The sequence below is a fragment of the Coffea eugenioides genome, chromosome 10 (assembly GCF_003713205.1).
Source record: "Coffea eugenioides isolate CCC68of chromosome 10, Ceug_1.0, whole genome shotgun sequence".
Lineage (NCBI taxonomy): Eukaryota > Viridiplantae > Streptophyta > Magnoliopsida > Gentianales > Rubiaceae > Coffea > Coffea eugenioides.
In genome coordinates this window covers 3,655,135-3,672,797 of record NC_040044.1, presented here as the reverse complement: position 1 = coordinate 3,672,797, position 17,663 = coordinate 3,655,135, and the positions used below count along the sequence as shown (strand labels likewise).

Sequence of the window (17,663 nt, the reverse complement as noted above, 5' to 3'; positions counted from 1 at the left end):
TAGAAGGACGAAAAGATCCTTTAGTACCTCTTAATTACCTCTGAATGTCACACTACTATCCTAAGGTTGAAGATTAATTAGCCATATGATACTCAATTCCAATCAAATCTTGAAAAATAATAATGATTAACATTCCAACTTTGTCTTAATTTTGACCAGAAAAGTAAGATATTTAGAATTGGCATCCAGCCTCTTGTAATAAGAAAAAAGGTTTAGAAATCACACAAGATCAAATCATATGTCTAGACCCAAATTCAACTGAAAAAACATAAACACATTGCAGGAGCTAAACAACTACCAACAAATCCCAAAATTCCAAAAGTGTGGGCTTTGGGCTTTGGGCTTTGGGCTTTGGGAGCCTTGCACGCCATTTTTTTTGTAGAGGTGAAACTAGAAAAGCTGCTTGTTATCACTTCACAGTCTTTTTGACTTTTTTAGAGTATTAAGCAAAGGGCCAAAAACAAACCTCACCAGCTCCCCCATTCTCACGTCTCGTTGTCGCTTCGTTCTTCGTTTCCCCGAAAAATCAAAGCTTTTTTTGCTCGTCTCCAATATGTTATTCATCTAAAGCACAATTGATTGTGTGCTTTGACTTGTTTTCTCATCTGGGATTTGGTTTTCTTTTTTGAGGAAAGGAAAGCAGAGGAAAGAAGATGTGGGGATTTGGAGGGAGATACTATTGGGGAAGAAAGGAAAGAGGGCGACACGTGGAAGGAATAGTTGTGGTATTTGCATGGATGTCAAGTCAGGAGAGGCACTTGAAGAACTATGTTGATCTCTACTCTTCCCTTGGCTGGAATTCTCTTATTTGTCATTCTCAATTCCTCAATATGTGAGCTCTTTATACTCTTTTGCTTTGCAATCGAAGTCCTGTTTCTGTTTTTCGCTTTCTTTCCTTTATAACTTCATTTTTTGTGGGATTAGTCTTCTCTTTAGTTTGCCGCTGCAGGTGAAAGTTGGGATTTTTATGGGTTGTTCTGTTTGTATTTTTTGGTCTGTTCGTATTATTTGCAGACATTCTGTTGGGATAAGGTTTTTTCATTAAAGGATATTTACCATGATATTTTTATTCTAAACTTTTATGGCGCCACAGAGCCTTAGGAAGCTAACATTCCCGATATTTTTCTGTGGGATTTTGATCTGAGTGACCATCATGTTTTGCTTTTTATCCATTTCTTTTGTTAATCTTTTTCTTCCTGCCAAATTTGTATGTTTTCCATGAGCGACCAATGTACCTCGTAAGTTTTTTCTTTATGCTGCTTGGATCATTGAGCCTAAGGGAATCGTAACGGTGTATTTTAGTAGAAGGAATTGGTTTGCTTTTAGATGTTGATTATCAATTCGTGCATTGATAGCTCAACTGAGGAACTTCTGTACTCCTTGAGACAATTAATTGGTATTACTCATTGAGGCTAGATGTTGCAAACGGTATTATTGTTGGGACAGCAGACGTTTCGATCTTGTAGTACTCAAGGATGGATCAACAACATAAAGCTTTGTTTTTCTTGCAGGTTCTTTCCTGATAAGGCAGTTTCATTGGCACTACAGATTGTTGGTGAACTTGTCAAGGTAATTTGTATTAAACTTTACAAGCTGCATCTGCATTTTATTGCATAGTTGTTGTTTTAACAAGCGCTTTGTTTGTTTTGTTATTTTTATGCAGGAGCTTAAAATAAGACCATGCCCAGTTGTCTTTGCATCTTTTTCTGGTGGTCCAAAAGCCTGTATGTACAAGGTTCTTCAGGTAATCTTGTCAGGAAAACTGATTTGCAAACCACTTCTTTTTTACACACACACCAAAAAAAAAAAAAAAATTAAGCGAAAAGATAAAGAAGCAAAGAGGAAGACATCCTGTTTGTTGGATAATTGACATGTTATTTGCTCAAGAAAAAGGACATGATATTCTTCTATTCGACAGTATGAACCATTGTGTACATAAAACTTTTTTCTTTCGACTGCAGATTATTGCGAGCAAGTCTGAGGAACAATTGAATATGGTATTTTTCTTCTTTCCCTTGTTATCCTTTACATACATTTGATAGTGGTGTCTGTTAATTGTTAATTCACCTATCCAAGTAAAATGGATATCAAGAGCTTTCCTGCCTGTAATGACTTGGTTGCTAACAGGGTAATAACTCCACATGTTTTTGTTTGATGACTGACGATTGTAATACCCATGATGTGCAAACTTTATCAATTAGCACTATAAAACTTGAAGGCTGGGTTTATTAATCTTGTTATACTTGTCATGCAGGATGAGCACCAACTGGTTAGAGATTGTGTTTCTGGGTTCATTTTTGACTCTAGCCCAGTTGATTTCACTAGTGACTTGGGTACGAGATTTGTTCTTCATCCAACTGTTCTCAGAATGTCCCATCCTCCAGTCCTGGCTGCTTGGGTTGCAAAAGGAATTGCTTCCAGCCTGGATGCCCTCTTCCTTAGCAGATTTGAATCACAACGTGCCGAGTATTGGCAGACGCTGTATGCCACTGTAGTAAGTATCAATTTACTTATTGGTGCTACAGCCTCTCTCTCTCTCTCTCTCTCTCTCTCTCTCTCATGGTCCTTTACTATTATCCTTGTGCAGAGCATGGGTGCTCCATATCTCATTTTATGCTCAGAAGATGATGATCTTGCTCCTTATCCAATTATTTGGAATTTTGCTCAACGGCTACAAGAACTTAGGGGTGATGTCAAGTTGGTCAAATGGAAAAGCTCCCCTCATGTAGGTATGCTACTAGTATTTTTTCCTTACTAACATGTTGACATTGACTGCCATAAGGTTCTACAGAGTTTTGGTTGCGTCTAGCTGGATTTGGGATTTAACCTAGAAGCAATCAATCATTGTATTTGCTTTCCTGATTGCTAGAACACTAAATTGGAGGACTATGCTAATTTTGTACTATTGTAAATTCCCCGTCATTTATAGCGTGCTTCTGGATGAGTTATCACAATGGAGGGAATTTTATGTAACGTAAGGGAAGTTAAAGATTCCTTAAGAAAGGAGTTTCGTATGCTATAAGAACAAGACATTGCTATTTTAGAAGTTGATAGAAGCTGTATGTACTGATTTGACCTGTTGCATCTTGTATCTTTTGCTATTCCATGTGGAGCAACAGAAGGAGGAACAGCATTTTAGCTTTTTGTGGTCAACAATGAATAACATTTGTAGCTTGTGTATTAATTTGTATCCAGAATTTGGGAACATGGGCGTATTTCCTGTTCTTTTTGATCTTTTAGTTCCTGAATCTTGGAAAGATGCAAATTTGATAGGTGCTATGTGCTCTTGACCTAGGTCATTATCGCCATTATTTATCAGAATACAAGGCTGCAGTGACTGAGCTACTTGCCAAAGCTGCTGTTAGTTATTCCAAACAAATTCGGCAGCTTGAAGGAGAGAAGATGGGCTTAGAGGGAACAAATGATGACATCTCTGAGCCATTTTGCAACCTGAGAAAGGCAGCAGCCAGTTCACAACAGAGCTTCCAGAGAATTGCCCTCGAGTTGAATGACCACTTCTTCGTGCCCAGCTCTGCAGAGTATCACGAGGGTAGAGATGTTGGATCTGTGCAGGATGAACGCAAGGAACGATATATCCCTCTATCGAGCCCTCCGAGCATGAATGCTCACGGAGTTCTTGGACAATTTCTCTTTGATGTATGTGTCCCAAAGAATGTTGATAACTGGGATGTCAAATTATCTCCCTCGACAAGCAGGGTATCTTTTACATCTGCACGAAGGCATTCACCTTTCAACCCCATGAAATGCATTCGTCGTTCAAAATTATAATATCCCTATTCGGTACTCTGCTGGGAGCTCTCAGATAATTAGATGGACCAATCAGGGTCTTGAAACTCTCCTGGAAAGTGCTGTACGATGTACATTGACAGGCTATAATTTATAATGGAGTTGTGCAATAGAGATGGACGTTTGCTGAAGTTTTTCTCTGCTCCTACTTCAGTTGGGGGGTATTACGGTGCAGCTGTGTGTTAGTCATGGCAGACTCTTTTCCGACAGCAAGTGTACAGCTAAGGCACTACTATGACTTCGAATTATAGAAGTACCTTTTTTGTTTAACCCGAATTATAGAGGTTGAGACATTGTATGAAGAATAAGGAGCAACGTAGACTTTCCTGATTCCTCAATTCCAGTTTTGGTTGTCTTAAACCTTTTGATTCTGCAAGACGGTGGTCAATTTCAAAATAGGTTTGCATGCCCGTAAAGGCATGACTCGTGAGTGTATGGTAGGATTAAGCGTACTAGCTTTACATTTCAAGGCTATTAGGGCAGTTAATAACAACATTTATGTTTTTGCAATTTTAACTGGTTGGGACATTTAACTCCAAGCACCATCAGCCATCCTCATGTTGATTATTGAGATGCTTAAAACACTTTGGTAAGCAAAAAATTGCCTCGTTTGGAAAGGGATTTTCTATCAAAAAATGTTTATGTTTTTCGTGAACATTTTTTTGTTTATTTTTTTATTTCATATATATTAAATCATTACAATATATTTTTTATAAAAATTTTAAAAAATTGCAATCCAAACACAAGCTAAAATATATATATAAGAAAATGTGCAAAATGCAATTTGGAGAATGAAATCTGAATCTACCCTAGTTTGCTCTGTTCTCCAAAGGTTGACTTTTCATGATGCACAGCGAAGTAGGAAGATTAGCAATCAAAAGTTTTAGGACACGAGTACACAACACGCCTCTATCCATAACTCGTTTGACTTTTGCCACTCGGGTTCGCGGATATCTCCACACAAAATGAAGAAGATAGTATTGGTGACCGGGGCTTCCGGTTACTTAGGTGGACGCCTCTGCCACGCTTTACTCAACCAAGGCCACCACGTCAAGGCCTTCGTCCGCCGTACCAGCGACCTGTCCTGCCTACCCTCCCCAACCACTGACAGCGGAGACCACGGCGGAGCTTTAGAACTCGCCTACGGAGACGTCACTGACTACCCTTCACTCCTGGACGCTTGTTCTGATTGCCATGTCATCTTCCACGCTGCTGCCCTCGTCGAACCCTGGCTTCCAGACCCTTCTAGATTCGTCTCCGTAAGCTTAATCCTCAGCGCCCCCCCCCCCCCCCCAAAAAAGAAAAAAAAATTGTTAACTTTTGCTAATTCTGCCATTTTTTCCCCCGAAAAATAGGTCAATGTTGGAGGACTAAAGAACGTACTACAAGCATATAAAGATACAGGAGGATCCATAGAGAAGATTATATACACGTCATCGTTTTTCGCTTTGGGATCAACTGATGGATATGTTGCTGATGAAAGTCAAGTATGGAAAAAAGTTCCCTGACCCGTTTTCATTTTATCCTCTTTTTTTTTTTCAATTTATTTCAAGTCTTGCTTTTGTTTTGATAGAGACAATATCTTTTTAGTTATGGTTGAATTTTGCTATGATAGATTCATTCAGGGAAATACTTTTGCACGGAATATGAGAAATCGAAAGCCATAGCAGATAAGATTGCTTTGGAGGCAGCCTCATCGGAGGGAGTTCCAATAGTGCCGGTTTATCCTGGAGTTATATATGGTCCTGGAAAAGTTACTGCTGGAAATGTAGTTGCCCGTTTGGTAAAAATAAAATTTTGTACTACTACTACTTGGCCGTTTATTGTTTCGGGATTCTTATTGTACTATTTTTGTTTCTTCTCTTCATCATTCTTAAGAGCCAAGTTAATTTGATCATGGATTATTCTAAAAGCTATATATACTTTGATTTGATGTAAAGTTGTAGCCTTTACTCAGTTGAAGTAGCAACTAATTGTGATTGAAATATTATATCCCTTTTTCACAATTCAAAAATAGTTGCTGCTGAATGCTTTGATGCTAAATGAACTGGGGAGTTTTATAGGATTGACTTTTAATTGTTGTTTGTTGATCTTGGCAGATTATAGAACGGTTTAACTGGCGTTTACCTGGTTTTATTGGGGAGGGGAATGACAGGTTCTCTTTCAGTCATGTTGACGATGTGGTGGAGGGGCATATTGCGACCATGAACAAGGGAAGGCCGGGTGAAAGGTATCTTCTTACAGGGGAAAATGCGTCATTCAAGCATGTTTTTGATTTAGCTGCAACCATCACTCGCACAAACAAACCCCAATTTGGTATCCCTCTGTTTGCAATTGAAGCTTATGGCTGGCTCTTGGTTCTTTGCTCTAGACTAACAGGAAAGCTTCCCCTTATCAGTCCGCCGGTACGTAACCTGTCCCTCATACTTAGTATTTGGAAGCTTTTTGTAGACTGATATGTTTATATCTTCCTGTTATGCTATTAGCCATCGATTTCTATACTTTATTGTCTTGTTTCCAAGGATAAGCAAATTGTGTATTCTGCAACTTCCAACACCCGTAGTTGTTTTCGAGCTGGGATAGTTCCAGCTTGTCTTTGTGCACAGAATATGTTGTGGGTTTTGCACCTGCTTTATACGAAATCAGAAGCAAACCATTCGAGATCTTCACCTTTTACCTTTGGTCAGGGTATCTTGCTGGAGTTGCAATTTTATTTCTTTCGGTTTTGTTTTACTGCTCCTACGAAGTCCTAAAACTCTCCCCCTTTGGTCTGAATGTGGTTCCATTTATGCTCCATCTTGAACAGACGGTGTACGTGCTAAGACATCAGTGGGCTTACTCTTGCGAGAAGGCCAAGGTAGAGCTAAACTATAGCCCCAGGAGCCTGGAAGAGGGTCTAACAGAGGTGCTTCCCTGGCTGAAGAGATTAAACATGATAAAGTATTAGAAGGATTTTGATCTAGACTTTGTTTCAAGATCGCAGTTCTCTATGTGTAGGCACTTCATTCAATGGCTACAAAAGAAATCAAGCTTTTGTTCTTCCAATCGAAGTATTTGGATCGTTTAAACTGTTAGTAGCTTGAGAGTGATTATGCATTTCTTTCATTTTCTTTGTTTCTGTACGAAAGAGTGATCTTGCATTTTCTCTTTGTTTCATTTCTCTCTTTGGATTGCATGACGTGTAGACAAAATGTCTACCGTTAATAGGGCAGATTTCATATATTCTTTTCTTTCATGGATTAATATTTCCTACACTGGCAGTGTATACACTGTTTGTTAGCATTGGATGAATGACAATTATGCAAAATTTATATCTAAAATTCAACTTTTGCACACATGTCATGAATCCAACGATGATAGTAATACACTGTCAGTGTATATAAGTTTTTTCCACTTCTGTCATTAGTTCTTATTCTCACAGATTAAGTTAGTTTTACATAAACAAAATCATCACTGACTTCTTTCAAGCTAGGCATAGTACATCTTTGTTGGTCTTATTATAAATTGGGGACTTTGGTCAATGGATTCCTCTTTGATAACCACCGGCCAGCTCGGTCCTTCATCTTTATAAAATGTGATCAATATCGGATCTTAGATTGGAAATTGAGGAGAATTAACAAAGCAATCCATTGCTAAATTAGAGGAGGAACAATGACTAATTTGGTCCCTTGCTTTTAGAATTTCAACCTATGCGGTCCTTATTTGTCATGCCAAAAAAAATTTAGAGTTGGTAATGAAATTGAGAGCACCTTATTAGTGTTCGTGCCATTGGTTTGGACAAAAAATATTACAATTGAACCAAAAATTTTTTTTTAAATATATAAAACTCAAAAATCAGTTAAATCAATGACAAATATGCTTTGTACCTTCAGAAGACCTCAAGTAAATAAACATAAATTTAAACATTTTCCCATTTTCTAGTCAAAGTATCATGAAGAAAAGATCTAGCTCTGAAATTCTCAATTTGTGTAATAATATGACAAATTTCATAAAAATGAAGTTAGAAAATTTAAAGACTCAAACTTATGTATCTTTTGAGCTCGTTTGAAAATTTTTAGTAATATTTTCGCTAGTAACAGACAACGTTTGACTTGTTGGTTTGAAACTTTTTTATTGTACTAACTCTTAAAAGTTTTTGAGATTATTTGGGACCAATTCAAAGTCCATTTTTTTCCCTAGACAAATGGCACCGAAATCACGACAACTTTTTCTCCAATTTTATCTTCAAATTGGATCAATAGTAAATCGCTTGAGCAATTGATGATGTTACGCAAGTAATTATAGGTATTTTTGCGTATTCTATGTAAAAAAAAAAAAAAAAAATGTACACTTGCAGTTTTTACAAGCATATTTGTACATTTGAAGTTATTATTTTCATTGTAGGATCTCAACAACTTTGTCTCACATACGTAAAACTTGGTAGGCTAATCTTTTCTTTTAAAACACCCTTCAAAACAAAATTCTGAAGGTATATTTGTTTGATAAAAAAGGGATAAAAAAATAGCTGATTGATATTTTTGTATTAAAGTAGAATGTCTGAAAAAAAAAGGTCCATCCAATTATCCAAAAACTACGTACTAATAAATAGCTGATTTATTTAGGTATTACCCCTGTGTGAGTGTACAACCCCCAAGCAAGTGGCAAGTGATAACCAGAGCGGAGTAAGAGAGCTAAGGTGGCGTTTGGTAAAAGGGTTTCGGAATTGGGAATTGGAATAAACCCCACGATTCATGTTTGGTTCACTACTATCGGAATTGAAATTTTGGAATGATAGCTAAAAATTTAGCATTCCACCATTCCTTAGTAAGTTGGTGGGTTTTGTCCAAAACCCAAGTATGATTCCAAAATCTTATAATTACATAATATTTAGTAAAAATAATATATATATGTTTATATTATAATATATACATATATATAATATTTTATAATTATAATATTTTATTATAAATTATATATTTTATTATAATATTAGTATATTATATAAATATATATTATAATTATTTAGTTAAATATAATTATATTTATATAATATATATTATAAATTTATTAATATTATATAATAATATATATGTATATTTATAAATGTATATTAAATGTGCATGTAATTATAATAGATACATGTATATAATATTAATAAATTATATAATTATAATTATATTTATTATTTTAAATATAATAATATATAATAATAACTATATTTAATATTAATATGCAGTATATTTATATGAAATATTAGTACAATTAATATTTATATATTATATAATTATAATTATATATTTATTTTATAACATTTGTATAATTATAATTAATTATATATAATATTTAATTTAATTAGTTACAAACTTATAATAATGATATTATTATATTATATAATTATATATTATAATTATTTAGTTAAATATAATTATATTTATATAATATATATTATAAATTTATTAATATTATATAATAATATATTTATAATATATATGTATATTTATAAATGTATATTATATGTGCATATATTTATAATATATACACGTATATAATATTAATAAGTTATATAATTATAATTATTATTATTATTTTAAATATAATAATATATAATAATAACTATATTTAATATGTAATATATATTATATTTATATAAAATATCAGTATAATTAATATTTGTATATATTATATAATTATAATTATAATTATATATTATAACATTCATATATTTATATATTTATATTTAATTTTATATATAATATTTAATTTAATTAGTTACAAACTTATAATAATAATATTATTCATTATATGTATTATATAATGTATATTAATTTATGTAATAAAATTGATATTATCAATTATACTAATAATTATACATGTTTACTAATAGAAATTATTAATTAGTTATACTAAATTTACTAATACTTTTATACTAATATATTTAATTAGTGAAAATTTCTTATATCCCATTTACAAAGAGCCAATGACTATCATTTACGATGTGGTTTATAATATATGTATTATATTCCATTCCGAAAGAGCCGACGAACCAAACATCAACTATAGTAATGATACACATTCCAGGTACTTGAACCAAATAGATGTATTGGAATGAATGACTTCATTCCAAACCCAAGATATCCGATTCCGAATCCGAATCCGAATCCGAATCCGACTCCGATGTGCGAACCAAACGACACCTAAGACTTAAAAAGAGTCGACCGTTGGAATCCCATTTTGAATAACTACCGTACTAGTAGCGGGAATAGCAAAGGAGTGTTGCTTTCCTGCATTTTTTCAGCTCCTCTTTCGTTTGTCTCTCTTTTCTTTCTGTCTGCTCATCCTCTAAAAGCTCTCAGCTTCCTTTATTCTCTAAAAAGCTTTAAAAAAGGGAAATTCCATCTCAAACGGTATAAAAGCTTTGGGGCAGAAATGGTGGTATCCAAGGTGAAGTATGAGCAGTTGCGGCAGCAGAGGATGGAAGAAAACAAGAAGAAACTGGAACAGCTTCATCTTCCTCTGCTCTCTCAAGCCCTTCAAAAAGCTGCCTTGTCTCCCAAAACTTCTCCTGTTGTATAATCGTTCTCAAGCTCCTTACTTTATGTTATTGTCTTGCCAAGAAAAAAAAAAGAGTTTCTTTTTTGTTACTACGTTCTAAAACCTGGCTTGTTTACAATGTTCTCGTTCAAATTAAAGATGAAGAAGGTCAAACCTCGAACAATCCGAACAGAGCTTGTCCCCGTGAGAAGATCAGGCCGTTTCACAAACAAGCCTGCTCCTCAATACAAAGAAGTAAGTAGCCTGTCCTATCTTGTTGCTTCTCTTCCTTTTGTTTTATCACCCTCAACAGATATAACCCAACGTTTTTGTGTTCTTCTTGAGTTGTTATTTGCTGTGATTGAAGGATTTTTAATGTGTAATCTCTTCCTGCAAACAGGTTGTCTTTTACGAGCGTGTGCAATTGCCTAGAAGGTAAAAGATTGCAACTTTGGGCTGTGATTTCTCGAAATTTCAATCTTTTTGCAGACACATTGCACTTTTGTGGCCTAATAGTAGAAGGGCTTAATCAACAGTTTCTTAATTTTTATGCAGCACTGTTCATCCAAAAAGGGATTTGTCCAATAGGGTTTACGCCTCTGATGAAGCAAGGGCCTGGGCAATTGAAAAAGCAGAGAAACTTGAATCCACTCTGGAGAGTGGCTATCCCACTTTGGTAAAACCGATGCTCCAATCCCATGTAACTGGTGGCTTTTGGCTGGTGTGTATCTTATAAAGTACTACCTTTTTGCATTTAAGGCTTATGTGCTTGTTTTGCTCTTATATAGAAGTAGAGTTTGAGGTGGATTTCCTTTTATTACGGTAAATGAGTCTTTTTTATGAGCTGTAGATCATTGAAAAGTCTACAAGGGAAAGGGGGAAAGGGAGGCGCGGAGGAGTGGTTATTTTGTGGTTTACTGACTGCTTATATGTTGCATTTCTTTAATTACCTTAATAATGGATACCAACGCAACCACTCAGTGTGAAATTGGTGATTTGGCAACTGTAAGGACGCCTGCTTTCAAATGATTGTTTAAGTTGTGGGCTGTCATTTTGTTGTCTTTCTAGATTGTGGGCTGCCATCTGGTTTATTTGTTCCTGAGACTGAGATATAGATGTTTTACAGCAAAAAAATAAATGGCCATTAAGCTAGAAAAGTGGCTGATCAAATTGTTTTTCCATTTTCTGATATAAGGTTGAATAGGCTGTCTAAATCCTTAATTCCTTGAATGAGAAAATAATTTTTGAATGTCCACCTATTTCCTGTTTGATTTATGGCTGATTTGTGTACCCTGCATCTGAATTAGATCGACTGTTCGTAATGCAGGGCCTTCCATCTCACTTTTCCAAGAGGCATCTCCCCAAACGAGATGACACTGTTACACTGGTAGATGAACAAGGAGACAAGTGGCGAACAATATATTTGGCCCGCAAAACAGGTCTTAGTGGTGGATGGAAAAAATTCTCAGTTGATCATGACTTGGTAGATGGAGATGCTTTGGTGTTCCAGTTAATTCAGCCAACAGTTTTTAAGGTCTCAATGCCAAAACTAAGTTACCCTCTATTGTTGTCTTCTCGTGACAGTTTTCACTTGTATTTGGTATATTCTTATCCCTTGTGCCTGCTGTGCTTTTCTGAATCATTCTGCCTGAACATTTCAAGGTGCTATTAGCGACTATTAAGTGTATTTATAGACTAAAGGGAACTTGTATTTTACAACTTCATGTATGCTACCTTTGTATGTTAAACATACATTTTCTGTCTACCCATTGCATTGTTGTCCTCTTTCCTTTCTTCTCCTCGTGGACCTTTGCTGATGAGTCCTTGTGCTCAAAGCGTGCTTGGAAACACTAACTATAGCTTTTTTATTGCTCTTTTCCAGGTCCACATTATAAGGGAAAATGGTTTTACAGAAGAAAATTCACATGAAGCCATATGCGATTCCTAGGTCGTGTAGTTTTGCAATAGTAGGCTCCGAAGTCCAAGGGCATGGATATATCCAAACGCAGAGGTAACATTTTCTAGCTCATTTTATAAGCCAGCCTTGGTAGTTAACTAGTTCTACTGCAAAACTACTTCTCCTACACAACTAATGATGTTGATCAAATCTGTTAGCCTGGTGATCCTTCCTCATTACATGGCATCCTGCTGCTAATTCTGGAGATGCAGTAGGATATTGGAATCCTTATTAGGCCACTTTCTAATGCCATCAAAATTTAATGGATTTTATCTTCATTCAGGATATACGTGATTCTCATGTTTCATCTTGACTTAGTACTCCTCCTATATCGTGTTAAATGTTTTATCTAATAGTTCGAGTAACTTCCTATTCTGCTCCTAGGTTTCATCATATATGTGACTCTTGTACATTCATGCGGATTGAGAGGGTGGCATTAAATGGTTGCCAGCCTAACTCACTCATACTGCATTCTATCATTACCAATACTTACAGCAAAATATATACAGCCATTGAGGTCGCTAGATTTGTACTCAAACTAAGTAGCATGCTGTAGCTGATAGGATTCTGAGATTTGGGAGACGGCTAAGTGCAAAGAAAAGTGAATGTGTGCAATTTCTCAAACCATAAGTCCAGACGTTTGGTTAAGTTTGCCGAGATTTGATGAAGAGCAATAGCACCATACCTGCTATCATTTGTCTTGGTGCATCTCAAGATGTGCTTGTGGCACATGGATGCCCGGAGACATTTTCTGGCAATACATAATCTAGCATGATAACGTTGTATGGCAGACAACTAAACCTATCTAGTGTGGTGCACAAAACTCGGTAGGGAATTATGTAGTTGCAGGATATAACTCCACATGTCTGTGCTAGTACCAATAGGAATTCAAGTAGCAAAACTCTGATTTGCATTCAGTGCCACATTCTGCCGTCATGTCTTACTTTAAATTCAACCATGGCTTCCCTTGTTCAATCTAGTGCTTAGCAAAAGGCATCTTTTTAGTAGCTCCGACTAAAATTTGAGCGCTGACTTGCACCTTATTTTTTCTGCATCTTGGTGGAGTGAATGGAGTGTAATCGTATTAGTACATCAGACAAGGTATCCTTATTGATTTGTTTGTTACTCTTATCCCTTTGCAGATCAGGAATGGGATATTGCAGTGCCACAAAAAAAGCCTTGATTGATTGCCCAAATTTTGTAAGAGCTCCAAAACTTAAAACAGTGGCAGTAAATATTTGTTGGACACTTTTGTAGAGAAAGAAGGAATGATATTAAGGATTTGAATTTGGAGCAATCCTCTTGCCATGACAACGCAATACTCCTCAGCTTAGGATGAATGATTGAATCAGGTTATTATTATCTCTGTGGCTACCGAGTTTCAACAAGATTCTTGGGACCAAATAGCCACTATATATGCTCCTTCTCTGAGTATTTCAAATTGGTATCACTCCCTGGTTTAGATCTACATATATTCTAGAAGTGACAAATCACATAGCAAGCAATGCCTGTCTCTGTCTGTCGTATTTTACTGCCTTAGTATAACGGGGTCTAATAGGTCTTGCATCATGTAATTGAGAAATGATCCATCAACCATTATCCTAAGAACTTGAGAGAAGAATGGGTACTGAGGTGGATGATCCAGGTTTACAAAGGTGTGTGTACACGAGAAACCTTAAATGGTGGTGCAGCTGTTAAATGTGCGCACCCATGAGACAAATATTCTACTAATAAGTTTTGCTGACAAATCCCATGTTCTTCCCCTATTCAGAAATATGGAGTTAGTTGCTCACAACATTTTCTTGGCGAGAGGGATGGTAGACAACAGACAATAGACAGGCTGTGTCGATAGTTACATTTGCTGTGGCTAGCTGGACCCCTGCAAAGCGCAAGTCCAAGTCAAGTAGTCAAGAAAACGAAATTCACAAACATGCTCATCACCAATCACAACTGGAACTATATAGTCTATTGCTGCTATACTACATTTTATCTGCTGCATAAACCATCTGAGTGAGATTGGCATCTGATCATTATGATCAGGTAACTTCTTTTTTTTTTTGGTGGCAAATCTAGATGTAGCTGCATTTATTTTATATCAATGCAACTTCAGGACTCATTAGAGGGTTATAAATCCATAGATCAATGCAAGGAAGATAAGTTACCAGTAGAATTTTGTCTGGCTTTAATGGTGGAGAGTGTAGTTGACAGCAATTAGTGTCCAACTGGCTGGGACTCAAACTCAATACCCAGTCTTCTTTCACTGGCTTTGCGGGGGCCAAAAGTCGAATAGACATTGGATTTGTTTAACGCGGAGTTTGTCTAGGTTCTAAGAGGAAAATGTTGGGCCAACGCGCTCTCGCAGCCTGTGGTGGCGCCACCACAACACCACTTTCTTTCTCTTTTTTATCTTTATCCGTTTTTTTTAAAAAAAAGATAATAATATATCATAAGACTGCTGTTTTGCATTGTCCGGTGGTTCTATTTTATAAGTTAACACCCGGTGTTTGTACTATTAAATAGTAGTGTTTGTTGGGCACCTATCAAACCTATCTTTATAACATCGGTTAATCTCTTTAATTCTAGAAGCCAAACAAAATGGTTCTTGAACTTTTTAACATGAGATTAATTATTGACAATTCAAAATTGTGTATAACTTTTATTGACAAAATATCACCTAAATAAAAAAAAAAAACTAACCTCAATTTCGGAGACAAATAAACATCAGTAACATTTTGTTTGAACGTACCATCAACTTGAAATCACAATCACAAAAAGATCATAAAACGATATGGGCATTAAACAGCAAATACTTAAGAGTTTTATTATTTCATTTTTGAGTGTACTACAAACAAACGTTCTTGAACAATTTACATAAACTTATTATTTAATCCTTTTGCAGGTTAACGCTACAAAGTTTGACAACATTAAAAGGATTTAACATTTCAACATTTTGAACTTCAGTGGCCTATTTAAAACTTTTGAAGCTTGGGGGACTAAAAGATTTTTTAGTAAATTAAATTTGAATGAAATTTTGCAGTTTATGGCGTTACATGATCCACCCATCGTAGCCCCCAACGTTGGGATGTGCGCGTCTTATTTATCTTGGTTATAGTAACATGTAATTGACGCCGAGGATTTCGGGACTCGTAACGCCCTCTCCAATTTCCAATTGGCGGTCAAAGATTAAAAGGTTGGTTGCAAGGAAGTGGAAAACCGGTGCCACAGCAAAGCGCTGACGGGCCCGGCCGCCGGTCCCCCGGAGACACACGTAAATCAGAAAACACGGAAAAACGTTGAAATGTCTCGCTTGGATCGTCATTTATTTTTAATAATTTTATTATTTTTATAAACACATTTTCTGATTTTTGTAAATTTTACATGTATCAAATCATTATAATATTTTTTTATAAAAATTTTAAAAAATAGCAATCCAAATAGATTTGTATTACAATTCCTAAATTTTCGTTATTAATACATAGTAAATAATAACTATCATTAATATCTTCTTAACAGGGCACTAATTAAAGCTCAAATCCTCATCTCACAATAGGTGCACACTGTCTCCGGCTCCTATAGATAGATATCTCTACTTAGGATATCGGAACAAGTAGTAATTGTTTACCTTATTTGCTCATTTTTCTTTTTTAGAAATTCTTTTTGATTTATGCATCGAAATGATTTGTTTATAGTGGAATTTTTAGTATCGACTCTCAATATTTACAACTAAATCTTGATTCAAAATACTAAAGTCGTTATAAGTTGAAAGTCTAGTCGATAGTTACTACACAATGTAAGTGAACGCGATTTCGCTAAGTAATAGTACTACGTTAACATATGATGCATGCAACTATAATTAGTAATTAAGAAATCTCAATTAATTCTTCATCGCCAAAAAAAATAAATAAAAGTACAATTCTCATTCTCCATTTTTATTGTTGTATTATTTAAAATCAAAAGCCATGAATTCGTACTTGATTATTAGAATGATTGCCTTGTCATCAAATGAATTGCTGGATGACAACGTGACAGAAGGGTGGTCATGGCATGATTCCCTCTAGACGTTCTTCAAGTAGCATTAATCTAGAATTTCTTATGTCACAATTACCGACTAAAAACAACTATTTTCTCTGTCTTTTAACTCATAAACATTTGATATAATTCAGGTAGAACCTCCGTTTGATCAGGGCTCTTTATTTTGACTGCTTCCTGCCATTCAAGATGATTTTGGTGAATTAATAAGAATTGATTGATCTGTCTCCACCACTCCACAGGAACAGCCCCCCATTAGGAGAGCTGACGCTAACCACTGAGCTTTGCATCAATGGCTATTCAAAGAGTCCCTTTTTTTTCCGAAAACGACAACTGTTGTATAATCTAATCTATTCTATATTAAGTGGGGAGGGGACGGACCTAAGGAGACTCAGGGATAATCCGGAAGGGATTGAACCACCACCGGACCAAACGGGTGCACAACACACCCGTTTAAATTTTTTGAAACAAATCACTTAAATGTGACATTTTGATGGGTGACAAGATTTGAACCCTTGCCTCCCACCCCACTAAGCTAGGTGGTGGCCACCACCCCAAAGGCCGGTGGTTTTTTGATCTAGTGAGATTCGTCTGAGCAGAAATGGATGAGTTTTCATGGAGATTGGCCGACTAAAGTCGGCTGAACGGTGGATCAGCATGACCCCACTTTTGCTTATCCTACATGGAAAGGGTCCGCAGATCCCATCAATTTCCAATCCCTGCTAAAACATGGCATACGTGAAAAGTCAGCGGAAGTTTTGCCATCTGGTTTGCAAATTTATCTCACTCTTTGCCGTAATTGGAGAGTTGCAGGAATCCTAGGTGAATTGATTGCAAGAATCCCATTCATTTGTGATTGGAGATTTGGGAGGTCAAAATCACAAAGTTTTGTTACCTTTGATTGCAAGAATCCTATGTTTGTGTTAACTGTTTTTGACAAATGAATATGTCCATGTCCATAATAAGAGTACTATCCATCATTTGGGGGAAAAATTTACTTGTAAATCACAATTCTTCTGCATCCATTTAACAAATTGAAGAGGAATATTTCAATAGATATGTGTGCATGAATCTCATTACACGATAAAATTAAAACGGCACAAAAGTAATTAGATATCATAACACTTATTAACTTGTTATGGTTGAATTAAAAATTAAAGTATGACTCTTGAACATGTCATAGTGTTCAATCAAAAAGGAAGTCCATGTACTCTTAACTAGATTCCAGTTATCTAAAAAATCTTGGAACTGAACGAAAGGCGTCTTTGATAACCCAATTTAATATTTAAATTTAATAAATTTAAATCTTAATATCTTTAGACTTGTTTAATAATAGAAAAAATAAAACATATTTCTTAAT

At 35.5% G+C, this 17,663-nt stretch overlaps 3 protein-coding genes across 5 annotated transcripts; all 3 read left to right on the top strand.

The window, feature by feature from the left end:
- Positions 1–402: 402 nt before the first annotated feature.
- On the top strand, positions 403–3,938 carry LOC113749129. Its single transcript, XM_027292796.1, has 7 exons — positions 403–832; positions 1,512–1,569; positions 1,664–1,744; positions 1,962–1,997; positions 2,255–2,494; positions 2,588–2,729; positions 3,296–3,938. Exons 1-7 carry the CDS (start codon positions 654–656, stop codon positions 3,787–3,789), a joined length of 1,230 nt encoding a protein of 409 aa, XP_027148597.1. The 5' UTR covers positions 403–653; the 3' UTR covers positions 3,790–3,938.
- An 817-nt stretch (positions 3,939–4,755) lies between these two features.
- LOC113749130 (putative dihydroflavonol 4-reductase) lies at positions 4,756–7,036 on the top strand. The gene is made up of 5 exons (XM_027292797.1): positions 4,756–5,066; positions 5,163–5,294; positions 5,423–5,590; positions 5,907–6,212; positions 6,614–7,036. Exons 1-5 carry the CDS (start codon positions 4,773–4,775, stop codon positions 6,752–6,754), a joined length of 1,041 nt encoding a protein of 346 aa, XP_027148598.1. The 5' UTR covers positions 4,756–4,772; the 3' UTR covers positions 6,755–7,036.
- Positions 7,037–10,109: 3,073 nt separating this feature from the next.
- Positions 10,110–13,822, top strand: LOC113749946 (B3 domain-containing protein Os06g0194400). 3 transcript variants are annotated; one of them, XM_027293834.1, is made up of 7 exons: positions 10,110–10,350; positions 10,477–10,572; positions 10,718–10,752; positions 10,873–11,038; positions 11,645–11,851; positions 12,200–12,328; positions 13,417–13,822. In XM_027293834.1, exons 1-6 carry the CDS (start codon positions 10,213–10,215, stop codon positions 12,263–12,265), a joined length of 708 nt encoding a protein of 235 aa, XP_027149635.1. In that variant the 5' UTR covers positions 10,110–10,212; the 3' UTR covers positions 12,266–12,328; positions 13,417–13,822. The 3 variants fall into 3 exon arrangements, with proteins under 3 accessions (XP_027149635.1, XP_027149636.1, XP_027149634.1); XM_027293835.1 differs by having other exon boundaries at positions 10,110–10,353; positions 10,873–10,993; XM_027293833.1 differs by having other exon boundaries at positions 10,110–10,353.
- The last annotated feature ends 3,841 nt before the right edge of the window (positions 13,823–17,663 follow it).